We start from the raw sequence: 26,608 nt of genomic DNA on the forward strand, positions 1-26,608 counted from the left end.
GGAGGGTGCAGCCTGAGGGGAGCTGGCAGCTCCGGGACACGCATGGGTGCTGGGGGAAGGCAGGGATGCAGTTTGGGGCTGGGTGTGGGAGAGGAACAGTATGTGTCCAGTGAAGAGCACAACGGTTTGGGGGGCAGGAGAAAGCGGGGTGCTGGCCGGTGGGCAGAGGTCCAGCAGTGAGGGCTGGGGCAACTGTTGGGGATGTGGGGTTAGGAGGATGGAAGGATGTGGTTTGGGGTTGGGAAGCCTGGGATGGGGGTCTGGATAGGTGAGGGATGGTGCCTGGATGGACCAACTGTGGCTACCCAACCACGGCCACCCCAACCATGGCCACCTCAACCGTGTACATCCCAAACGGAGCCAGCACCAAACAAGGAAGGTCCTTATGTAACAGGAGGGACGTGCGGCCCTGCCAGGAGCCGTCGGTGCGAAGCCTTGCAGGGAGCGGTGCTGAGCCACGCTCCCACTGTCAGGCAGCACCAGCCGGCACGGAGATGCTTCGGAGGCGGGCGTGGGATTGGAGATGCTCCTTTAGGGGGAAAAAAAAGAGCCTATCCTAAAATGCCATCCTATCTGGAGAAATGAATGCCAGGAGCAGAAAGTTGCACAGAGGGATGTGGGGGACCTGGCGGGCAGCTTGCCTACACTGCGTGGCCAAGGTGGTGGTGATTCGGGCTCTCCCATGCAGCGACAAGCTCTGCTTGTATTGCCCCTTGTGTTACTTCAAGCGAGGAAATCGCAAGCAGGAGCCGACCAGGAGGCTGCAGTTCTGCCTGGCGGAGCTTCCCTCTCGCTCCCAGCTGGCTGCAGTCACTGCTTGCATCCAGACGGGATTCAGGGATCCCACAGGGCAGCTGAGCTGTGGGCAGGCTTCTCTGTGTAAAATCCCTGTTGGCTTTTGCACAAGGAGCATTGAAATATACCCTGAGTGGAATTGTGCCTGTTTTCCATCCTCTTTTTCCAGCTCCCCCTTGCTAACTAGTAACTGGTCCCTCAGCTTCGGACTCTGCCAGTGAGAAGTTGTTTGTAGGCTGCTTGTAGTGATTTAAAATTAAAGACCTGAGGGGCTGTTCAGGCTGGTGAATGGAGATGAGCCAAGGGAGCCCTGCAGATCTGCTGTCTCTGTCTGGTTTTGGCACTGCCTGGGGGCTCCCCTGTTACTGCCTGGGGTCTATGTTCACTGTTGTACCAGGGCTGGGGGTCCTGGGGTCTTGGAGGAGCCACAGTCCTGCAGCACTGACCATCCTCGCTCCTCTCCTGCCAGAACACTGGGTTTTGTCAGCCATGCTCGAGCCCTCGCCGATGCTCCTGCCCCTCCTGGGGAGCTGCTGCCGGGAGCTGCCCTCCCTTGCAGTTCATTAATGCAATTAAGGAGTGGGCCACTCAGGGCTCTGTGTGCTGGTGGGGAAGGCAGGCACAGAGCAGTGATGGGATGGGGAAGATGCTGATCTGTACTGGAGTGGGATGGGTGTGGGGGGCTGAGGTAGCACTGAGGGGTTTTAACGCAAGGTAACAAAAGTGGAAACGAAGGTAAAAACAGGCCTGAAGAAGAAAGTCATCTCTATGAGATGCAGGAGTGGACACATAAGGCAGACCAGATGTTGTTAATGGTTTAGCAAAGCACGGCTCTGACCAAGCAGCAAGTGTGTGGTGCACAGAGCACCGCTCCCAAAATCCCAAGTGACAAGGGAAAGGAAAGGGAATTCCTCCCAATATCTGGGCAATTGTTTGGGGTTTTTTTTTGTCTGAATTAAGTAACCTTTTCTGTACGTAAACCAATGAGAGGTGTAGTAGTTACTTTTATGTGTGGTGTTTCACAACTTGCTTTGTGTTATACAGGGAATAGTCTGAATACCTGATATGTGATACAGTGGATTTTGGGCTTTAAATTCATAATAATGTGTGTTTAAATTCATAATTGTTTTCAGGAAACGGCATACGTTGTGGAGAGACTTCAGAGAGTGGAAAACATCCGATAAAGTAACATCTTCTCATGGGGTTGCAACATTACTGCTATTTATAAGCTTTGGTTTTCTGTCTGTGTGCTTTGGGTGAGGCACGGTGGAGCCAGGGGGTGAAGGGAAGATGGGCACTGTGCTTGGCTGTGCCACCCTTGGGCTCTGCCAGTGGGGTGCAGCTCTGAAAAGGCAAACGTGATGCAGGATTGCATCAGGCATAGTGTTTTCGGTGCAGATGAGGAGACCTTGCCCCTGTGCAAGGTGCTGCTAGAACCTCACCTAGGGGCTTATGCCCAGCCTTAGTATTCAGGCAAGGTGATGGTGAGGAGGGAGGGAAGGGTTGTTACTAGTCTGCCCACACAGAGTCTCTGTTGTCTGAAAGGAGATGAAAGATGGAGCTTTGCTAACCCATAGCATCGAAGGAACATGATGCATTTGGACTGAAAACTTTCCAGCTGCCTGCCAGGACTGACCCCTTTCCAGGACTGGTCTGCTTCTCCAAAGAGGCCCCCTGAGCAGAAGGGACAAGATCATCTGACAGTGCAGCTTGATGGACTGGTGAAGAGGGGTTGCATGACAGAGTGGGGATGACACCAAGCTCAGAAACATAGCTTGGGGCACAGTGCTTTAGGTGGCTGGTTTTCCTGGTGTCCTGAGGAGAGACTCTGTTGCTGCTTGTGATCGTATTTGTCTGCGCCTGATTTATGACCAGTTCATTCAGGTTCTCGTTCTGTCTGCTGCTCAACTGTAGAGCTCATAAAAGACTTGGTTTTGATGCCTGGATGCATGAGCTAAGGCTGAAGGATGGGCAAGGGGAAGAGGGTCAGTCTCCTGGGAAGCATTAAGGACCTTCCATAAATATACGGCCTGCCTGTGGGAGCAGCAGCGCTTTCAGCATCAGCGTTTCCCTGGAGCTGGGAGATGCATGTGGCAAACAGCCAGGCTGGCTGCTGGGATTAAAGTTTGGGAGGGAGCTTTCTCCCATGGCATGCCAGCACAAACCAGCAGGACCATTGCTATCCATCATAGAGAAACCACTTTACTGAATGCCCCAGAATTCCTCAGGCTTCAAGATAGGCTTCCTGTGAGTTGAAGGTCTTGAAGTGGTCAAGAAGGGAGGTTTCCAGTGCTAAGTGACAGCATCTCCTGTGTGTGCCATGAGTGCTCCCCAAAGCTTTGCTTGGCTTGGAACCACAACTCAAGACTTGATCTTGTTTATCCTGCTATACATTTAGCATCAATCTGTTTGCAGGAGCTTGAAGTAAGAGATCAGGTGATAGGAAAGAGTATAGTAGAAACAGGACTGAAAGCAGCAGTTGCAGGGTTGTTACCGTCAGAGGCATCTCTGGAAGCCCTTTTCCTCAGATATTAAAATAGGTTTCTCCTGGCCTTTTGCTAAACTGTGGACTGGCATTCTGGAAAAGCCTGCCACTCACCCATGCTTAGTATTTGTTTAGTGCAAGGTGTCCCTGCCCGTAGTAGGGGGTTGGAACTGCTGAGCTTTAAGGTCCCTTCCGACCCAAACCAGTCTGGGATTCTGTCTGCTCCAAGATGCTTGGAGGGTCAGGAGGAAGCTGAGGCTGGGTTTAAGTGAGGAGGGAAAGAGCAGATAAGCCATGTTTTAAGCGCATAGAACTTGTACGAGCTGGATAAAAGGTAAAAGGAAGCGTGCAAAATGGCATAGTTGACGGATTGAGTCAAAATATTTGCTGTGTTAAATATCCCAGTGGGCTTCAGTTCATCTTCCTCTGCTGTGATGGGCAGGCAGTGTCAGCTACAACACATCTTCCCTTTAGCAAGCGGTGCTTTGCATACTTCTGATGATGGCTGTGACAGCAGCTTCTAGGCCACTGAATTTAAATGGCACAGTTCTGGGTGCTTAAGTAACTCCAAAACCTCTTCTGTGAGCATGCTCATCAATATTCAGAATGTTTGGCATCAAACATTAATGCCTTTATTTCCAAAACAAACACACAGATTTGCAATCACTTCACAGGTTGGGGTTTCTCCCTGCTGAAACCAGACTGGATGTCATGCTGAAGACATGCCTCTACCCTTTGCTTTTGTTGTGGGAGGGACTCCTGGATGCACATACAGCATCCGCTTAGGAAGAAAGATGCGGAATAGTTTGGAGGGGTTGATTTAGTTCTCGCTGTTGGCTTGTGCTGGCTGAAAGTTGGAGGACTCTTTGGCTCCTCCTTACATGGTTTTGCTGCTTTCTGTGTGCCCAAATCCCCAGTGCTGCTGGTCAGCCTCTTCTGCTGGTGCTCAGGAGCGGTGCCACAGCTCAAGTGACCACAGCCGCTGGTGGGTCCCTCACAGCATTGGTCACGCTGAGCAGCACTATGGGCTGGCGTCCTTCTCTGGCATGCCTGAATAAAACTGTTTCTTTCCTCTGCTGTGAATTAAGCACTTAGTTGTTGCTTCCTGTTGTGTTTCCAATTCAGTGCAAGCAGGTACTCAGTGTTGTGGCATATTCCTGCTGTTTATAGCGGTTTGGGGAATACAGGATAGGCATCTCAACAGCTACCTGCTAGGAAAACACAGCCGCAAACCCTGCCTCTCTGTGCAGCCTCCTCCCCTGATGCCCTGGCTGGGGCTGTCACTGTCTTACCTTCGGCCGAGGGTGTTTTTGCAACCTCAGACTCATTCCCTCACGTACAAGATGCACCTTAGGAAGGATGTGACTGGCAGTCAGGCTGCAGACAGCATTTCCTGAAAGCAGGGAGCTCGGGAGGGTGAAATGGCCTCCATGGCAAAGGCGTTCTGGCTTTTCACTGAATATGGGGATAAGATGATCACATTGTCTTTGCTAATGAATGCTGCTGCTCCCGGATGCTGCCTGGGTTTTGAGTGGCAGCACACACCGATGGTCATCCCGGTCCCACACATTGTAAACTGTTGTGAGCATTGCACGTATTTTCTTGAGATTGCGATTGTCGCTGTTGAGCCATTGCTGTGATTCCAAACGTCTGCTTGAATGACAGATTCGTTATTTTTGCATCAATCCATGGACACGACTGTTCTGATGAACAGGGCTTTTGTCTTTTTTAGTGCCTGGAGGTGCTGAGCTTTGGCGTGACCCCAAAGTGCTGCTGTGCAGCCTGTCAGTCATCGCTGGGCATGCCGTACTGCTTTTCATGTCACTGACACTGAGAAGGTTTCATAAATACAGGGAGCTGGCTCCTTGCTCAGAAAACCCAGCACCTCCAACAAGCCGTTCAGGAGCCTACAGGAGAGAGCAGTATCCTTGTGTTCTATTAACGCTGGCCTCTGCTTTACGCCAGGGCTGGAAGATGTGTTCCTGGGGGATTCCTCACCCATACTCTGCTCATGTTTAATGTCAAAGATGATCAAAGATGGTGATGGTATCTCACTGACTGTTGCCTCTTTATAGCTTACTAGTGTGTGTTTGCTATTGAAGATCAACCCTGGCCTGTTAGCAGACTGGTGACAGTGGTGGGGCAGGAGACAGCAGCTGAGTTTCTCAGAGAACATCATCCACCAAGGCAAGAAAAGTCTGAATTTGATATTTATTTCGTTTTCTCTTTTTTTCCAAGTGTTATAGTTTGGCTTGAGGTGAGAAGTGACAGTATGCCATCCAGCCTTACCTCTGGCACTGGGTGGTAAAGACTATTCCAATGGCTAACAAAGGCAAAAGGAAGTCCGGAGTTTACAGGTCCAAGCTAGCCAAATGTCAATGAAATATGTGTAAACAGTGAGCATAAGTAAATGTAGAAGCAGTGTACTAGAGGGTGTTATGGTATATATGATCACAGAAGGCTTAAATAAAAGCTTCACTTCCTAAAATACACAGTCTTCCTCAGCTGAAAATGACAGTTTCTCCTATGGAGAGCAGATTAGCTATCTTTATTCCCCCTGAAGATGTGATTAAATAGTTTGGTTCATTCTCTTTTGTCAAAAACGATTTAGTTGTGTTTCTAGGTCAGTGTCTATAGAAGAAATTTGTGCATGTATTTAATGTGGTGAAGTGTATTAGGCATCTTCTAAGAAGAGCTACAACATCAGAAAAAAGCCAACCCTCTCCTACCCAGCCTGTCCCCACACCTTTCTCTTCTGCCTGTCCTCAGTATCTCCTGCAGCATCAGTCCTTGGAAGCCTGTTGCTCACAGGCCACCTCAGCAGACTGCCCTTGTCCTCCTCTCACTTCCTGACATTGGGAAGAGCCTTTATTTTATATGTTTCCCCTAGAGCAATCAAGATTAACATCTTCACTTGGAGACTGTTAGTGCTTGCTGGTGGTGGGCACAGTCGTCCAAGAGCCAAGTCACTTAACATGACTGGTAATGTTCTGGTGGGCAAATGGTGGCTGAGGTGTTCACCCATTTCTGGTTCTGTAGCCACATGGTGGGACATCTTGCATGTTGGTCAGGACTCAAAGCTGAGCCTTTGGAGATGATGTGATAATCCTACCCTTTTCCACTATGGCCCTCTCCTTTGTGTTCACAGCAGTGGGTGATACAGGAGGCATGGAGGGGATATCATATGGACACCAAGCTTTCTCACTGTGTCAGTTACATGGTGATTTCCTGAACTGTAGCTAGCTCTGCACAGATTCCTCTGAGCCATGGGAAGCCCTTTCTGTCCTCCTGGAAGACTGCTGAGGTCAGTCCTGTGTTTCCTCATCCTTTGTCAGCAGGCTTCAGTGCTGTGCTATGACTTCTATCCGGGATGTCCTGCAGCTTCTGAACCCCCATATGAGGTGCAGGCTGCCTTCTTCCTGCCTGTGACTTGCTGCCCAACACACCTGCAGTCATCTGAACCTCTGTGCCTGAGCATGCTTAGCTGCTCCTCACGAGAAGAGCATCTCCTGCCCTCCTCTCACGTGGCTTCCCCACTTTTTGGAAGCTATAACACAACCTAGAGCAAGCAGATGCTGCATGGAACATGCATCCATGCTGCTTGAGAAATGTTGCTGAATTTGGAGGGTTTTGAGCAGGTATGACTAACCATTCTTCACTTGGCTCCAGGACCTGCCAGGACCACAGTCTTTTAGACATGACAAAGCAGTTTCCCACATGGAATAGCTTTCAGATGAGGATTTGACAGTTTCACTGAAGGCAGCAGAAGCAAAATCACTGTGGACCAAAGCATTACTCAGTGCAGATGTGATGAAATTCAGTGTTTCAGCGGGTGTGTTTGAGGTTGGTGTTCCCTCCTCCATCCAGCCCAGGATGCCAAAGGCACAGCCATCTATGTAGGTATTAGAGGGTAGGGAGGCTTTCAGAGGCCAGATGGCAATCACTAAAGGGCTTTGAACCTTTCTTATCTATTTTTTCTTGACTGCCACTAGTTGCTTTTTAGCCTGTTTTGAGTCTTTCCTAGCAATGGGGGCTCACAGGCTTCTCCAGTTGCTGAGAGGGACATGAGGCTGACACTGAGCTCAGAGCCTGGCTCTGGTGGACATCCATTCACAGGACTGGTGCTCTCATGAGGATCATAGTGTCATGAATGTAGGGATTTATTTGGGAATTTGTCTTTATTTATGGCTTTTGAGCTCGGTTAGGAGAACTTGGAGTATGTGACCTCTTCTGACATGGTCTCAGGGCGCTTCTTCTCAGGGTGCTTTGTCCTTGGAAGTTGTACATGGGCCGTAAGTCAATGTTAGATGTATTGTCTCCAGCTATTAAATGGATTCAGAGGGGTCCTGCCCCTCTTGCCAGCTTGTGTGAGACCCAAGTGGGTCTGCAACGGGCTCTTCAGTATAAGGAGTCTGTGGGTAGCTTGTGTCCTCCTTCATCAGTCTAGACATGAGGAGGATGAAGAGATTTTGCCATATTAGTGTCTGCAAAAGGATGAAATTGTGCGTGGGAATTACTTTCCGAGATTGACATGTTGTAGCTGTTAACCAGTTTGGGGGATTTTTTAACCAGAAAAAACAGATTGCAGCCTGGGAAAAACAGTGTGGGTTTTTTTTCTCCCATCTCCTAAAGAAAACATTTCAGTTACCGATATGTGAAGTTATGAGTTATAAAATAGGAATAGCTGAAATTTGGAAATGTGGAAGTTCTTCAGGGACTTGGTAATTTGCCTTCCTCTTGTGAAGAAATCCAAGCAGCTGATAATACAAAGCTTATGAAGGGCTTGGGGGAAATGCCTTGCTGAACTAGATCGTTTTCCACGTTGAGTCTGAACTGTACTTTTTCCTTTGATGAAACATGAAATTACTTTTAATTTATTTTGTTCCAATCCTCGTTACATAAACTATTATTTGATTGTGCAGCTGGACTGAAAAGCTGTAGGAGGTCTCACATTTAGGATTTTGCTGCCTCTTTCTCATTAAGCCTACAGACTGATTTCTTTAAATGCACCTATTAATCTTCTTAGGGAGACAAATTGTTATTTGGTTGGGTTTTTTCTGTCTTTTTCTGGGTTTTTTTCTCCCTTTTAAACACTAAACTCCCAGTTAACTGCTGGTGTAAACACTGATGGTTTGAAGCCTTTCCAGGTATGTCTGCACTGCAGCTGGGCAATGCTGGGTTTGATCTAGTTAACTTAAGCCCCCAAGGTGGTCAGAGCCTGAACCATCCTCATCACAATAACCAAGTCTGCAGGATGGGGTAATGCATTTGTTTTTTCCTTTTTAATTCTTCAGTCTGCTGTTCCAGTAGCTTCTCTACAGTAATTTTTGTTGTGTTGTTGATGTCAAGTTTGCGACTTGTGGGGCTCCAAGTTTGGGACCCATTAATGTAGCTCCTCTAGGACCAGCAGTAGGATGCAGTGAACCATTGGTAATGGATTGAAACTTAAGCAGAGGAAGTTCAGGCTAGATAACAAGGAAGTTGTTCTTTCCTATGAGGGTGCTGAGGCGCTGGCACAGGGTGCCCAGAGAAGCTGTGGCTGCCCCATCCCTGGCAGTGTTCAAGGCCAGGTTGGACACAGGGGCTTGGAGCAACCTGCTCCAGTGGAAGGGGTCCCTGCCCATGGCAGCAGGGTGGAACTGCATGAGCTTTAAGGTCTTTTCCAACCCAAACCACTCTGTGATACTATGATAACCATGTGTTGTTCTTAAAGTGCACAGATCTTTCCCGTATTTCCTCTGAAGTGCATCATCTTTGTTGTCTTCTGCCCATGGACAGTAAGCCACCAGATTTTGGGTTTCTTGTTACCCATTCATAGCAAGGTTTCTCTACAGAGCAGGCAGGTGTTGGTAGTGATCCGTCCGACCACTGCCCTTGTGGACCCTCTCTGCTCTCCTCTGCTGGGAATGGCTCATAGGAGGGTGGGGAAACCGCTGCTCAGGCTGCTCCCAAAAGACATCCGTGGGCTGCGTCTGCTCCGATATGAACCTGCGAGATGTCTGCAGCAGATAGTGCTGGAGCACATTGTGTCAGGGCCAGGCAGCACTGGTAAATGCTGCTGCAGCTTTCCGTCGGTACTCCCAATGCTGGCATACATTAGGAGGCAATGCTGGGTGCTGTTTACATCGCTGGAAACCAGCCCATGCTGTTCAGCATCTGCCCCCACTGTCCCTTTGGATTTAGGGAAGCTCTATAGGCCCAAGGAGTGGAAATTTCTGAGCCTCCTCCTTTCCTCCCACCATCTGCAAGTTGTTGTGGATGTTTTGCTATGAAATCTGTAGTTGGGGAGCATGCAAGATAAAGAGGTTGCTTCCATGTATGTAGAGTGGAGATCTCTGAGTCTGCTCATCGTGTGAGTGCATCTGCAGCCTGCCCTTCTTCCTCTGGAGGTTAGGTGATGGTGAGATCCTACCATCAAGGGCTCCACAGCAGGGGCGGCATGTTTTGGGGGTTCACACAGCTCAGAGGAGGCACCTTTCATGGGGGTGACTTTCAGAGCATGTAAAGCCCGTTTACCTGCACTTTATTAGACCAGGTTTGGAGTGGTTATGCCACAGTCATGACAGAACATCAGTGCTTGTTTGAGTGGAGAAGATGGTCCATACTACGGTATATGCCATTGATTACCTTAACCTGACAAAAATAAGGCATCCAGAAACATTAATCAGGGAGAAAACTCTAAAGAGGTATCTCCTTAAGTGTCCCTTCTGTACTTTATTTTATCTGTCTTTCTCATCTTGAAGTATCTCCCAGCTGCACTGGTTAATGAATTAGGATGTGATTCCTGATGTCTGTACAGTTCAGTTTCATCCAACCCACTTTGGTAATTACCAACTTAATTTTGATTTATTATTACTTAAATACACATTCCCAAATGCTCTGAGTTAACAAGTTATCATGCCTTTCTTTTCCTTTGAAACGTGCAAACAAAATCAACCAGCTGCTTTGGGCACTAATAAAATACCTTCTACTTATCAATACATCTCAAATCTAGTTCACTTATCAAGTAAACTTCTCAGCCTTAAATTTTACCTGCTTCCATTTCTGCCAAGTTCAGCCTTTTGATGGGACCATGAGGATGGATACATCAAACATTTAGATGCGTCAGTCTCTCTGGGGACAAATGTTCTGGTCTGAGGTATGTGCAGCAGGGAAATACATGCAGGGACAAGGTGCCTCAAAGAACTGCAGACGATGAAGAAGTGTTTTCCTTTGATCCTATAAAGAATTTGGCAGGGGAATTTTAGGCTCTTGTATTTCAAAAGTACATTTAAACTGAACAGCTTGAAATATTGACGTTGATGGTGTCTCTGACAGCATTGGTAATGTATTATTCTTTGGGTTTGCTTTTTCTTTCCTGTTGTGAAGACCCAGTTTACACACAAAAATGTAATTAATTCCAAGTTTAGTTTGCCATTTGCATTTGAGCTTCCAATTCAAATAGCTGAAAACCAGAAAGTGCAAACCTAAGGCACACAAACAACCGGATTGACCCTGTCCTGCACAAGGCAGTTGGCTGGCAGCCCCATGGCAGTGTCTCCAGTAGGCTCTTCCAACCATGGTCCTTGTCCTCAGTAATAGACATTATTGGACCATGTTTGCTGATGCAGAGAACATTTGTGATGGAGAAACTTCTGCAGCTGAGAAGTGTTTCTGGCAAACACAACCTGATGTGATGTTTTTGTTGAATGGTATCTGGTTGTGTTGGAGATGAAGCTCTCCTTGTGGGAAACCGTGGGCTCCTCAGTATTACTGTGTGCTCCTCTAAGTGCACAGTACTTGGAGCTCTCTGGGGAAGACATGAGTTGATCACTGTTTCCTCCATCTTTGCCCAAATGATCTTCTCTTGATTCTTCTTCCACACCTTAGATGTCAGCACTCCTGGTAACCTGAGGCAACAACCAAAAAGCCCCAAACTTTAGGACCTAAATGGCCTGGGGAAGAGCTAGAGGGACCAAGATGCTGTGAGGTGCAAAGACGCAATTGCAGGATGGATAAAAATGCTACAATTTTCCACAGACACACACAAAAACCCCCATTCTCTCTCATGTTTCATTTGCCCAGGCTCAAACAAATAGGGGTACAAAGTGAGGATTTTTCTGTTGCGGCTTGCTGCAGTCACAGGAGCTGTTTGTCTCTCTGCAGTATGGTAGCCTGATTTCCTCTCCTGGAAATTGCTTTTTTAACTGGGTTTTTCTTTCCTTTTTCTAAAAATACAAGCTGGTTTCTTTCTGGTATGTCATTACCCTCTCCTTTTCAACAGCACTTCTCTTTCAGATGGATCTTCCTGTTTTTTCTGCCTGGAATGAGTGTTGCTCCTCGTTCTGGGCTGGGCTCGATTGACTCAAACTGTCACAGAGATGGGTAATGACACGTATTTTTTTTACATCAGCTTTTAATTTTGGAGTATGGGTGGAAATCTTCCAAAAAAAGAGGATCCTGCAGTCCTCTTAATGGTTGAATACCAGCTTCTTGCTGCTGGAGGTAGAAGCATAGTGGTATAGAAAGGACTATGAATGCTGTCCTGGTTGGACCAGCCCCTCGGATTGATCCCCTTTTATTTAGCCACTAGCAGCACCTTGGAGCATGTACCACAGCAGGCCAACAGCCAGAGACATCCCTCCAGCTCCTGCACTGAATCAAGCCTGAAGCTGCAAAATCAGACCTTTGTGCCACTCTCCAGGGGGTGGAAAAAGCCAGAAGTGAGTCAAGGGAATGAGCTGCCTCTGCTCTTCATTCTGAATTGCTTTCCAGAATGCATTTTTCCCAAAATAACTTCATTGTGTGATTTTTCTTTTTTGGTAGATCATTCTGTATTTGATGATGAACATAAATTGACATTTTCTGAGAACTGTCCAAAATGGCTTGAAGAACTCTTTGCAGAGCGGCAGTATCTCATTTAGAGCCCATCACTACACGTGCCTGTGGTTCTCTTATCTTCTGTGCATTACACTGCATTTCTTGACCTTGGATTTCACCTGCTATGGTGTTCTGAGACACCCACTTCAGGAGAGCCTTCTAAAGCTCCTTGCATTCAGTTTTATCTTTGAATACTCTGAATGAATTTGTATGGCTCAGCAAACTTGTCCCTTCATTATTCCTCTCCTTCCCAGGCCTTTTATGAATATATCCCATTCATCCTACAGGAGGGTCCTGCAACTCTGCTTGTGAAACCTGATCATCTACCTCGATCCTTGGCATCCTATACTGTGATCAGTTGTCAGTCTACAGAAGGTTTCCCCTTATTTCACCATCTTTTACTTGTTTTCTTTCTTTCTAGATTTTTATTCTAACATTTCTCCTACTTAGATGATTTTTCACATGAAACCTGTATATGAAATGTTCTGGTGCGGGAACCTTCATGAATGTCCTCTTAGTGAGCAGCATGGCAAAGGTTGGATTTATCTTTTCTTTTACAGTCTAGCATTTCTTAAATATTTCTGTTGTATTTCAATCTTTGTTCAGTTTTCCAGATTCTGTGGGAGATTCCCAATTTCTAAAGTTTTAGATTTTTTTTTCCTCTTGCCCAATTTTTGAGCTGTTCATGGAATCCCAGCCTGGTTTGGGTTGGAAAGGACCATAAAGCTCATCCAGTTCCAACCCCTGCCACGGGCAGGGACACCTTCCACTGGAGCAGCTGCTCCAAGCCCCTGTGTCCAACCTGGCCTTGAACACTGCCAGGGATGGGGCAGCCACAGCTTCTCTGTGCACCCTGTGCCAGCGCCTCAGCACCCTCACAGGGAAGAGCTTCTGCCTAAGGGCTCATCTCAGTCTCCCCTCGGGCAGGTTAAAGCCATTCCCCTTGGCCTGTCACTACAGACCCTTGTCAAAAGTCCCTCTCCAGCTTTCTTGTCAGCCCCTTTAGATGCTGGGGTATAAAAATCCTTAAGGGATATTTTTTTTGTATGCTTTATTTTTAAATTTAATTTGCCATAATTCTGGAGTTTTTTTGGTTTTTTTTTTCTTTTTTTATCTAGATACAGTTTTTATTTTTTGAAGGATTTCCTTTTTCTTCTGTAGCCTAATTTGCTCTACTCCTTAATTATATTGTCTTATTATGGCCACATCTTAAACCCTTTCTTGACAGTGCAGGTTTTGCATGAGGCCCTGATATGCTAACCGGTCCCATGGCAAATTCCCTTTCTTCGCCTTCTACCTGCTGCTTTTAATTCTTTTTAACAAACTTTCTCACTTTCTCTGATCTCTTCCCCTTATTATATCTGAATAAATAGATTAAAACTGAGTTTCTTATGGTTTCTGCCCTCAATTTTGGCATCTCCGAGGAGGTGCTGTGCATGTCACACAGCAAGGCAAGAGCAGGTAGCTTTGGTCTGCATTGCTTTAGGGAAGAGTTAACAACCTCCCCCCAAAACTGTGTTGCTGCCAACTAAAATCAGAGAGGCTCTTGAGGAGGGGGGTTTATAATCATAGATTTACAAGATAAGCTGTCATGCTCATGTGCCATAAAAATTTCTTAGCTTCATGCTGTGGTTTATCTTTTGGCTTTGCTGTCATTTCATAACTACAGTGCAGGAATTCATGCTGTCAGCTATACTGGGAGAAAGGTCTTTAGTTGAACGTGACTGTAGCAATTGGCTCTTTTACTGTTCAATTGCTAGAGCTCAGCTGTAAGATGTAAGTGGATGGAGGCAGAGGGGAGGGTTGCCCCTTGACTGGGGTCCTTTTCTTGTCCTTTCTGGCACCCACGGTATTGTCAAGATTGTCATGACCCTTTATTAATTATACCATTTTTTACATGCATAATTGATTTTGTAGAGCTCCTCCCATATGAAGACAGGCTTTTACAGATGAGAATATTGGGGCTGCTCAGCCTGGAGAAGAGAAGCTGCATGGAGACCTCAGAGCAGATTCCAGTATCTGAAGGGGGGCCTACGAGGATGCTGGAGTGGGACTCTTCATCAGGGACTGTAGTGACAGGACAAGAAGTGATGTGTTTAAACTTAAACAGGGGAAGTTCAGGTTAGATCTAAGGAAGAAGTTCTTTACTGTGAGGGTGGTGAGGCACTGAACAGGTTGCCCAAGGAAGTGGTAAATACCCCATCCCTGGCAGTGTTCAAGGCCAGCTTGGATGGGGCTTGGAGCAACCTGGTCTAATGGAAGGTGTCCCTGTCCATGGCAGGGGGGTTGAACTAGATAATCTTAAGGTCCTTTCTAACCCAAACTATTCTATGATTCTATGACTTGCTCACATTCTATGATTCTATGACTGTGAAGGATACAGAGGCCACACATGAATAGCTAGGTGGAAATCAGGTTGAAGAGACAGCTCCAGCCTGCACCTCACTGTCCTCCAGGGGATATATATCTCCATTTCAGCTGTCCTTGCCCTGCATGCTCCCTGGTGTTGGTCGCAGGGCTATGCCTCTGTGGCATTCTTTGCAGACCTTCCAAGTCCTGCCATAAAGAGGAGAGGAGCTGTGTGGGCAGCAGCCTGCTTTGCAGTCCAGCCTGCAGCATCCCCTGAGCATGGCCACCCCTAGCGCTCACCTGAGTTAATGTGGAGGTTCAAGTGCTTGAGGGGGGGACTTGATGAGTCCTGCAGTCAGGCAGATGTGCTGAGCATCCTCTCCTGTGGCAGTATTCTTGGAGCCAGCTGCTGGGTGCCTGCTGCTTCCTCTCCTTCCAGCTCTCCCCAAGGCCTCCAAGGCTGATCTTCACCTGCACTGATGGTCCAAAGCTCACCTGCACCCATTCACTGGCAGAGCTACCATTCCTCCTTGATTTATATCTTCTAGGTACTTTGTAAGTACCCAGAGAGATGCAGGTGCTGGATCAGAAATGCTGTCACCCTTTCTAGTAGTTCCACTTTCACCCCAGGGGCAGTGTTCCTGTAGGCACAGTGGAGCCAGGACTTCTGCCTTGCATCTGCACCCTCCTGGCTCTCAGCAGCTAGCTGTCAATTGTGTCATGATCTAGAAGTGGCTTCTACTTTGTCTCTGCAAGATATATAGGTAGTTTTCTGCTATGACAGAGGAAACAGATTTTCTGTGACACTGAGGCAGAACAGATACTGGACATCCCTGAGAGAGTTTAATGCTTTGAAGCTCAAGATTGTAAATGTTCTCAGCAACAGTTATACCACTTGAAAAGGAGACCTGTTCAAATCTTCCAACCTTCAGTGTCCCTGCTCCTGTAAAGCTATCTCAGAAGAAATCTCTTTGATATATATTGGACTGAGATCATTACCTGCAGGCTCTTCTGTCATGCCAGTTGATGGTGGCTCTGAGGGGCTTGGCAAAGCTCCTGGCACTGGTGTCTGCCCATCTCAGGCATTGGCAGCTGAAAGAGCAGCCCCCCAGAGCAGGAGGTGGTGGTCTGCAGGTCAGTTGGTGACTTTCTGGCTTTCAAGGGCTCTTGAGAGATAAGCAAAAGTCTCCTGACTCCAGTTCAGGTCTTGGGGTTCATAGAGGCTGCTCTGGACTCTCTAGGGATCATGTAATAGGGGTAGTAGTTGTCAGAGCTTGGGATTCTCTGGAGAGAGGTTTGGGGATGCTGGACTGGTGGATGTGAGCAGCCTGCCTGTGCTCTGCTTTTGTGTTGTTGCAGAGCGCCCTAGGGAAGTTGCTCGTCGCGCAACCAGGGCCAAGTGAGCTGCAAATTAAGTATTTACCTACATATAGCAAAACTAGCATAGGGTAGAGTGGAATGGAGTGAAAGGTAGCGAAATGGAACATAACGGAAGGTAATATAAAGGAACAGATCAGAACAGAGGCTGCAGTGATCATCTAGTCCAACTGCAACGGATAATGATTCCCAAACACAAAAGGCAGTATGTGGGGATGAAAATAAGGAAGTGTTTATTTGGAGCTTAAATCAGTCATAAGCTTCTTTTTCAGTACATGGATTCAGCTAATAAGATGGCAGATACTTCTTACCAACCGTGCTTCATACAGCAGGGTGAGTGACAGTGATGTGTTAGCATGTTGCTGATTCTTGGTTGAACTAGACATGGTGCTAAGAAAGTGGAGAATAACTGGTTTGTGGTGGACTGAGGCTTTTCCTAATTTTGCCTTTCCAAGTCATGCATCTATAGTGTGTATGTAAATTGGAAAACTTTGGGTTCTTGTTGCCTTGCCATGGATTGCATAATCAGCTGGGTTTTAAACTAAGGGAAAAGCTGGCATCAGCAGTAAGAGTGTTATCTTCTGCAAAACCAGGGGCCAGAAGAGGATGATGGCACTCTGTGCATCACAGACTTGCTTGCCCCACAGCGGCATTGTGCTGGGACATGTTTTCTCTGGCAGCATCATTAGTCTGGTGCATTAAGTGCAAGTGGCTGCTGCCACCACCTGCCTGACAGCCCTTTCTTGAACCCCACCCCCAGTGGGGTTTAACAGGGAGGCAGAGGACTAAGGATATTGTGTTCCTCTGCATTTATGAGAACAGGTATGTGGGTGGAGGTTAGAGACCCAAGTGATTGCCCAGAGTGGGCAAAAGCCTTGAACAGGAGCTCAAGTTCAGCATCAGGAGATATATTAGGGATGCTTGGTTGCATTCAAAATGCCTGACAGAAGCTGCATCTCTTTGACGGCGATAAAGCAACCCTGGAGCACGGAGCTGCAGGAGAGCAGGATTTTCCACTGCTCACAAAAGCAAGTCATTAAACACTGTGGCCTTTCACAAGAGTGCTTGTGTTGCCACCTAACAAAACATTTCCTGACAGTTTTCCAGTCACCCTTTCATATTTTCTCTTTTGTTTTCAGTTGTGTGGTATTCGCTGGTTTTAAACCATCAAGTACACGCATCTCCAGCATGAGCATCTTCCTGCATGGACATAAGTGTAGTAAGTCAGGGACTCATGGGTTTACATGGGTGCTGTTTTGTAATTCTGTAACTGCTTCTCTATTGTCCAAGCAGAGTCTGGTACAGGATTTCCTGTGTTGGATGTAACATTACCTAGCACTACAAAGCTGCCACCAGTAAGACTCCCAAGCTCAGTGGATATTTTAGCATCACTAGTGTGGGATTTCCAGAGCACGTAGCTCGAATCAGAGGCCCTCCACATCAGACACTTATTTTACTGTTGATTTATTGAAAGGTTGCATGTCCTATTTGCTAGTCTGATTTGCTGATAGGTAGTTTGTGCCACCTAATATTTGATATTACCCCACACAGTTCCTATGCCAACCCATAAGCATTAGGAATTGTTTTTCTGAGTTAAACCCAGTGCCATTTTGCCCTAGAGTGCAAGTGCCCCTTTATCACCTGTTGGGTTTTTTCCTAAATAAGTGATTCTTAAAATCAGTCATGTGGATGTTCACATCGGGTTTCAGTTGAACCAACTAGGTCAAATCTCTGCTTGTAGCTCTAATTCTTGTTCTTTAACCTACCCACCCTCTTTTGGGTGTGAGCATCTATACATCTTCTCTTTTCGTGCTGTATTTTGATTCATTTGCTTCTCATACCCTTGGTTTTACTGCAGGTAAGCAGTTGTGTTTTCCCTTTTTTTCTACTAACAGAAAAGATTTGCTTCTCCCCATTTTGCTTATTTTTGGTATGGATGTGAAGCTAGGAGCTCCCTTCCATGGGCAAACCCAGCTTTTCTTTGGAAAGCTTTTGTAATGGTGGTGATGGTGCCACTTGTTTTCATGTTCTTTTTATATACTATAATGCAGTAATTAGATCAGTTGCCCAGGGAGCAGCCCATTTCAGTTGGCACCAGGCAGAGGAGGGCTGCAGTCCATGTTGCATAAAAGGGCAGCAGCTACTGAAGGATTTACTCAGACCAAAAATGCCAAGTCCCTGTGGATGTCAGAGGGCTGCCAGGGTTCAGTGGCAGCTGAGCAGATGGATGTGGCCAGTATGTTCAAGGGGAGAACATGAAATTGGGAGAAAATGAGTGCATACGCTCTTGAGCTTTTCCACACACCACATCTGAGCAAGATTTGAGTTACCAGCCATGTGTGTAGATTTTGTGTAATATCATTATTGATTTTTAAGCAAAGATGTTGGTGGTGTTGGCATTTACCTCGCAATGGTTGTTGCTCCTAAGTTAGTATCTGATGTGCAAAAGGAGCCGTTGACATCTCTTGAGATGCTGGCTCCAAGCTTGGGTCTTGTTTGTAAAATGTAGTGGCTCCTATGAACCTACTTGAGTGAAATGAGAGCAATTCTCTTCTACAGACCCTGACTTTACCTTGGAATTCCTGAATAAGAAGGCTGTATCAAGCTACTGGAAGAGAATTGTAAACCAGAACTATGTCACTGTATTGCTTTCATCTTTCCTAAAGCTGCTGACATATTTTTACTGGCACTTCTATGCCATCAAATGTTAGGTCTAGGACAAATCGTGGTTTTTTTTTTTCCTGAAATTAAACATTAAGTAGCAACCATCCTAGTATTTGTTTTGGCTGTAAGTAGGATTTTGTTTTTAAAACCTTCATAATTCTTGTTATTTTAATAGAAAACTGTAATTTTTACAAAAGGGATGAAATCAAGCATAAAAAGTCCCTAAGGTTCTTGTAACATCTTACACCACTGAGCTTGATTTTATGGTGAATGGCTTTGACCCTTGGTTTTTGCTATGCCATTCATTGTTCTGGTCATCTTAGCTTTTTCCTCCTCATTTTTCCATCTCTGCCCAGCCTGCCAGGACGTTTGCACCAGCCCTAAATGGAAAGGCTGGTTTCATCTCCATGCCTGTTCCTGAGTGGAACTAGGGAAGTTCAACACCTTTTTAATCAGAAGTATCCATCAATGAGGCAGACCTGGGTACAGATGAATGTCTCGGGGTGGTTTTGGCTATGTGGCAAGCAACCTTACAGCTTAGCTTCCTCTCTGGCCTGGAGCTGAGGGTTAGTTTCTGTGGGTGTTCTGTATTTCACATCAAGAGATGTGCAGATGCTTCTTTCACTGTGTAGGGAAAGTAAGAGCTAGCAGGGACATGATGCAGAGCTAGGACTGAAACCTTCTGATGTTGGAGACCCAGGACTACCCCTACTTCTGGAGGGTGAAGTGCTGTGTTCCTCTGCACAAAGCAGAGGCTGGTGCTGTGTGCTGCTGTGGCTGGTTTGATGCCCCGTGTTCAAAGGATGGTGGGAGTTGAGCTCCAAACAAGCTTGGGGACGGTTGGGCAAGAGGCAGAGGAGCAGATGGCTGATGATGGGTATTGCTCTGGCCGGCTGGGCTGCACCAGGCTGGTTGTGTCTCGGTTCAGTGCTGTGTCAGTGTTAGGCTGGAAAATGGAGTTTCGGAAAGTGAGAAGATAGCCACTGGTTTTCAGTTCACAAATGAAAGAATACAGCATCTTCCTGGCTGCCCAACCGGTCAGTGGCTGCAAAGAGATTAACAGAGCTGCCTGCCTGACCTTCTCTTGATAAAGCATTAATAGAATACAATAAATGGAAACCTTGATCATATAATTGTTAATAAGCTTGGTCAGACGCATTTGATATTCTTTACTTGGACAAAATTATAACCCTGTTGGTAACTGTGAGAGTGCTGCTGAATTTGGACCCTGCAGACAAGTTTTACCAATCACCGTTATTACCAATTATCACCAATGTTTCTAATTCAACAATTTGGGTAGTGCAGAATCAATACAACTGCCATCAAGTGGGGGAAATCCGGCCTTATTAAGACATCTCAATTTAATTGTTAATAAGTGATATAGTGATTTTGGGGGGCTATTTTTGGAACTGGCTAGCAGCCTGATGCTAGTTAGGGTTTTTATGAGTGATAAAGGCTGTCATGACAAAAGGGGATGAGCTGCATTTTGTGTGACAATAAAAAATTAAAGGGTTCATAGCTAGGTATGAACCTTACAAACATTGGAGCGTCCTAGATGCAGCAAGTGTGGACCTGTGTCTGATGCCATATGACTGTTCTCATGCTCTTTCCTGGGGCATCTCTCCTGTTTCTGTATTTGACAGATCAGATGATTCCTTCTGGTCTCCAAATTTCACAGACACGTTCAACTGGTGCAAGTGAGAGACAGTCCAGCCCGGAAGGATGAGGCATCTTGGATAATTATAACCTAAATAAATGCAGTGATAAGTGCACAGAGTGAAACCACTGCTGCGAGCAGGATGGAGATGCTGCATGGCATTTCTTTGCTCCTGAAAAGGTGAAGGGAGCTAAGAGGGAGCTTGGTCCCTGGGTGGGAGAGCATCTCTGGAGCAGCATTGTCCCACTGGGCAGCAACCACCCAACTGCCCTCTTCCTTCTGCACCAGCAGTGATGCTCAAGGCAAAAATAACAGCACCATGTGTATTCTTCTCATGGGTTTTTGCTTTATCAAGAGAGCCACAGACTGTTTTGGGTAGGAAATGTAGTGAGTGTCTGTGCCTTGTGTGACAGCCTCTCTTGATGGAGCGCAGCTCCTTCCATCCGGCGCTCCTCACTCTGGTTTGCTGCAAGAAATTCAGTAAGCAAAAACTTTACCCTTCTTTAAAGAAAGGCACTGGAACCAAACAAGCCATACTGCTAGTACTGCTAATGCCAGCTGCAAAAAGGGGTGGCGACTACTAATACACTTGTGCTGGGGGTAGCTGCTCTAAATTTCTCCCATTTTACACAGAGCTGAGAAGGGAAGCTGTGCTTGAGTGGTATTTCTGTGATAGAGCCAATTTGGAGTCAGAATTCCTACTCAGTGGCAAACAGTTTTTTCATATTAAATGGGGGGAAAAAGTTTGAATTTTGAAATTTGCACTGGAATAACCATTATCTTTTCTCCAAATAACAGTTATTTGACTGTATACACATTAATCATTTCGAATAACATTATTTTACTGTTTAACACACCATTAGACCAGCAGGCATTCTGATACCTATGAGAATGAAATTCAAGGACCAAAAATGCGTTTGGCTTTCTGACAGCACTGCCTCATGGTGTCTGGGACTGAGCTCTCCCATCCCACCAGCTGCAGGTGCCACATGTTTTATAGGGCAGCAGCTCTGCTGCCCTCAGCATTGAGAGGCAAATCCCTGTTCTGGACTCAAGGGCATTGGTATGAAATGATGCAGGAGCAGTGGGTGCAAATGACACTTAGTGCAGGTGCCTTGCTGCAGGGCCAGGGCTGGTTTGCTCTTTAGTCTGGAGCAGATCAGTTACTCCCTTATTGCTTTGCTTTATGATGATTGTGCAATTCCTCCTTCAGAGAAGTGGGTTTCAATCTGAGCCGGGAAGTATTCCCAAAGTGCTATTTTAATATTTATTTTCATTCGACTTCCTATTACTGTGGCAACATGCACTTTGAATTTCATTAGTTTTATGCATTTAAGTTCCCTTTTTAAACCTTTGTAAGGTCAGACCCTGCTTGGGTAAATCAACAGTTTATTAAATTTGAGATTCAGAGTAATATTTTTCCTCAGGCAGCTGTAGATCACAGGTAGTGAGGGCACTGGGGCTTCTGCCTTTTGGATGAATATTTGTGGGCATTACTGAGAATGTGCATATGCACCAAATTAGTCTGTAATTAGATAAACATCTTCCAATGCAGATTCATCCTCATGCACTCAGGGTCCACTGGCCACACATGACCTGCACTGGGATCATGTGGAAGGTGAGATGTACAGCACCTCGTGCCGTGCTCATCAGCACAAGAGCTCAGAGCTTTTGCAGGTGAAGGTGCTCCAGAGCTCCTTAGGGTGGCAAGGAGCACACTGAGCACACTAAGCAAGCTATGGGACTGCTGCCTGACCTCAGCATTGCTCCTTCTGGTAGCTCTGGTTTCACAGGGAGCTCCTAGGCAGAAGCTCTTCCCTGTGAGGGTGCTGAGGTGCTGGCACAGGGTGCCCAGAGAAGCTGTGGCTGCCCCATCCCTGGCAGTGCTCAAGGCCAGGTTGGACACAGGGGTTGGAGCAGCTGCTCCAGTGGAAGGGGTCCCTGCCCATGGCAGGGGTTGGAGCTGGATGAGCTTTAAGGTCCCTTCTAACCCAAACCAGGCTGGTTCTTTATGGTTCTATGGTTTCAGTTTTTTCCATGGTGACCTACTGCAAGCAGGTTGTGAGAAGATGGGTTAGTATGTATTGGCTGTCTCCCTGCAGCAAGGCCCCCACAGTCTGCAAACCAGAGGTGCTGGAGAAGTAATGGGGAGCCCCTTTTTGTCAGGAGGCTGAGCTGCCTCAAACTTCTCATTGCTATTTTATGTGCAACTTTCTGACTAAAGTTCAACTTGGAATACACCAGATAATTCAATTACATCTCTGCTGCTGGGTTATATAAGAGAAAGTTGGAATTGTGTCTTTTTTCATAAGGTAAAGTGTGTCCTTCTGCAGATGTGAGCAATTTCCCTGGTTCACAGCATGGTTTCTCTGTGCCTCCTTGGCCAAGCTGGGGCTTCAGGGGTGGAGAGGCGGCTGTAGAGGTTTTGTGCACCAGCATGTTTGGAATGTGCTAAACCTGTGCTGATGATGTGTATTTTACTGGTGTTTCAGCACGCTGAGGAGACCAGAGCAGCTGGATCAGGCCGCGGGCCAGCGATCAGCATCCCCCTCCCTCGCACAGACTGCACCCAGCTCCCAGAGCCCACGGGAGATGAGGGGCCGGGGCCAGCCTGGGCCGGCAGCGGAGGCACCGCGGAAGATGCTGCAGGTGGATGCTCGGAGCCAGGGCTCAGGGAGGTCTCCATCGGTGTCACCAGACCGGGGCAGCACCCCCACATCCCCCTACTCACTCCCACAGATCGCCCCCCTGCCCAGCAGCACGCTCTGCCCCATCTGCAAGACAACAGAGCTCACCTCGTCCCCCGGCCAGCCCAACTTCAACGCCTGCACCCAGTGTCACAGCAAAGTCTGCAACCAGTGCGGCTTCAACCCCAACCCGCACCTCACCCAGGTAACAGCTCCTCGGCCGGTTCGGGTGGGTGGTGGGTTGGCTGCTGGCAGCGTTTGCAAGAAGAGGTTCTTGCTTTCTCCAAGCATTGAAATTGCACCTGTGGCTTTGGCAGCTGCAAAGCATTGACCAACAGCAAGGGCTCTGCTGGCTAATTTGGGGATAATTGTGATAACGTGAGTTTTAATGAGATTGGGGGGGGGGGTAAATTATTTAAGAGGAAGTTGTGGATCACTAGAGAGGTTCAATCTCTGTTGCTGAGGGCCCAGAACACTTGGCTGAGGTAAGGTCTGTGTATGCAAAATTGTCCTGAAGTCGGAGGACTCAACAGCAGGAGGGGAGCAGAGGGGTCGCTGACAGCCCCAAGGTGTTGAGCATCTTAGACCCTGACTCATCCCAGGTGATGTTTTGGTGGCAGATGAGTTTCAGACAGCGTTCCACTCGGTGGCAGGAGAGAAGTGCAAAGTCGTGCACAAGATGATGCTTTGCTGGGGGAGCGTTTTGTGGGATGTGTGAGATGGAGGCATAGGGTTCCTGGGGGTGGATCCAGCGGCAGTGGTGAGCTGAGGGTGCCAGGGTGTAAGGCTCCCTATGCCAATCCATCATGTCAGAGACCTGCCCACAGGGTGGGAAGTGACATGGCTGTTTTTTGCAGCTGTTAAGAGCCAAACCATGGCAATTCCTATTCTTGAGCTTAATAACAGAAACTTCAAGCCAGGCTTTTGAAAGCCACTGTGCCATTCCAGTGTGTGAGAAAACAGGATTCAGGCACTGAAGTCTTTGCATTTCCATGTTTCATTGCTAGTAGCTGTTTCTGGTAAGCACACAATCCTTGCTACTGATACCAGGCATAGTGGTTCCTAAACACCATTGTCTGAGTGAGACCCCAGCCTTCCAGTCCCTTTTCCCAGAGGAAGGGGAGCTGGAGTAACTGATACCCCTGGGTATGGAAAGACACGATTAGCTGGCTACTGCTTGTACCCCTATAAAGAGTTATTTACCACTATGAAGATAAGTATAAGGTCTCAGATCTTATAAAGGACCTTGAGGTGGAAATTCACGCTCCTACAAGGAAATGCTATGGATCACTTTTCTGTTTCACTTGTAGATTTCCCACACATTTGTTTTGTTGTCCAAGCATTGCATTGAAGGTTGACCATCTATTCTGAATAGTATCAGTTAACAACCTAACAAGCAGAAATGCACCAATTGCTTGGTTTTCTGCTCTGCCTGGACCTTGTCTCCTCTGCCTTGCCCAAGAGCTTTCCCACAGTGGGCTCTATCCCACATCTGTCTTCCAGATATTGAAGTTCAAATGCGTGTGTGCACAGAGTTTCTGCTTAGCATCTCTAGGCCATCTCTTAGCATCTCTAGGTCTCTATGAACTGTGATTGACTGCAGAGCATTTTTAAACATCAAATCATAAAAAATGGGACCTGGAACGAAGAAAGATGTGTGTGTGTGGGGGTTGTTTGTTCAGAGTTTCAACATTTCAACGGCAAGTAACCTTAGGACTTCTAAGTAGGTCACTGAAGGAGCTGGGGATGAAAACAGAAAACAGGCGTCCAAGAGAAGCATTTGCAGCTCGCGTTGGCAGCTTGTGTGATGGGCTGGCTGGGGGAGTAGTGGTGCTTCTGTCTTGTTGAAGTGTGACTTGCTTTCTGCAGCAGAGTTACTTGTGCTGCTATTCCAGAGCCACACAGAAAGGTGTCTGAAGCAGTTTGGTGGTGTTAAAAAGGGTTAATGGGAGGCAGCTCAGAGGTTTGTCTCTTTCCTGATGGTAGGAATTGGGTTGGAAAGGACCTCCAGAGGTTGCCTGGTCCAACCTCTGATCAAAACAGGGATGAGGTGATAGGGCTTCGGTCTTTATTCAGTGGGTCTCAGACTCCCAAGGATGGATGTGCTGGTCCCACCTGCTTGACTGTCCTTGCAGGAAATAAAACATGTGCCCAGTTTGGTCCCTCCAACCCTGCAGATGCTGTCGGATGACTGATGATTGCTGATCAGGCGATTTGTGGGGTTGTATTTTCCATTTGCATTTCTTTATGAAATGAATAGATTTCCATGTGAATAGTTGAAGTTTCTACTTTGTGCTGCAGTAGATATGGATTTGTAGCTTCTCTTTCTGCTCTTAAGGCTCTTAGCAGGATTAAATTTTCATAGAAAATGTGATATTTTTGACAACCAAACCCAAGAAAACCAAAACTGTGTTTCACTTGGTACATCCTCTGCTCCATAATCTGTGGGGCTGCCAGGAACTGCAGATGTGGTGAGATGGGAACTCCAATACTTGTTTGGTGTGATGATTTCTGAAACCATTTTAAGAGCCTGGTTTTGAAAATAAAGTGTTTATATAAGCTTGATATGTCTTTTATATCTATATGTATGTGCTATAAAATAGCTTATATATATATCTATAAATAAAATAGCAACAGACTTGGTGTATGAGCTGTAGTCCATCATGCTCCATCCTGCCACTTATAATGCCAAAAGCAGATTGTTCAGAGGAGGGTTAACTGTACCTCCTAGCAGAACACCTTAACTTGATGATTAGGTGTTACCTTCTCCTCAGAAGCACGTATGTTCCTTCGAAATACTATTTCTTTCTTTATTTTATACCTTTTTGCATGGCTTGATGGCCCTTTTGTCTCAAAGGTGAGTAATGAATTTCCATCATGACGAAGCAGTTGGCCTCTGTGATATCTTGAGTTGATCGCTTGCTGAGGGGAAAAAACCTGTCTATTTTAGGGGTTTTATTTGCTGTCTTCTTGTTCCTTTGAGCACCAGCTCATTCTTGTTTCACAAGACTGGGCAAATAGCAGCTCCTGTCTGCTGTTGGTGTCACTCAATATTTTACATGTAGACAATCGTATTCATCCCCGTGCTCTGAAATAACCACTGCCATCATCTTCAGTTGGGTTGCGTGCTGGCGTGCCCATTGTCTCATTCATTCACTTGTTCCTGAAGGTCAGCGCTCTTGCCATAGACAGTTATTTTAAGCAAGGGAAAATGTGAAGCAGGGAGCTGTGATGGCACCATTAAAGACAAGGAGTTCTGAAAACGCGTGGTAAAATGTGACAGTTTGCTTACGCTCCTTGTGTAGGAAATAGGTTTTTGAATGGAGATGGGTTATTTTAAACACGATCTTGCAGCCCTCTGTTCTAGGAGGATTTTTAATTTCTCATTAAAACTTTTTCCTGGTTTCCCTCTGTGCTGTCTTTGAAGGTTTTTTTGGGCAGCTTGTTCTGCAGGAGCGTACCAGCAATGCTGCCTCTCCTCGGGGGGAATAGCTTTGTTTCAAGCCAGTACAATAGGTTTAGAAAATCCTTTTCATATACATCCTTCACTTTGTAATGCCACTCCTGTGGCTTTCGCCTGACTGATCCTGCAGCATGTTCATCTGATTGGATTTGCTCTGTTTGGTATCATAAGGAGTAACCTGCAGGCATCCTTTGTGTGTCTCTGGGGTTTTGAAGTGCCACTGCACACTGCTAATTTGATAAATTAATTTCTTCAGTGTTCCCTTAAAATTT

The 26,608-nt window shown here is 46.6% G+C and overlaps 1 protein-coding gene across 1 annotated transcript in view; it reads left to right on the plus strand.

The window, feature by feature from the left end:
• The first annotated feature begins 22,778 nt into the window (after positions 1 to 22,778).
• The window catches only part of BSN (bassoon presynaptic cytomatrix protein), a 68,040-nt gene continuing 64,210 nt past the window's right edge, over positions 22,779 to 26,608 (plus strand). The window contains exon 1 of the mRNA XM_034066210.1: positions 22,779 to 23,078. Coding sequence (XP_033922101.1) covers positions 22,779 to 23,078 — 300 coding nt within the window. The remainder of the gene's footprint in view (positions 23,079 to 26,608) is intronic.

This window comes from Melopsittacus undulatus, chromosome 9 (genome assembly GCF_012275295.1).
Source record: "Melopsittacus undulatus isolate bMelUnd1 chromosome 9, bMelUnd1.mat.Z, whole genome shotgun sequence".
NCBI lineage: Eukaryota > Metazoa > Chordata > Aves > Psittaciformes > Psittaculidae > Melopsittacus > Melopsittacus undulatus.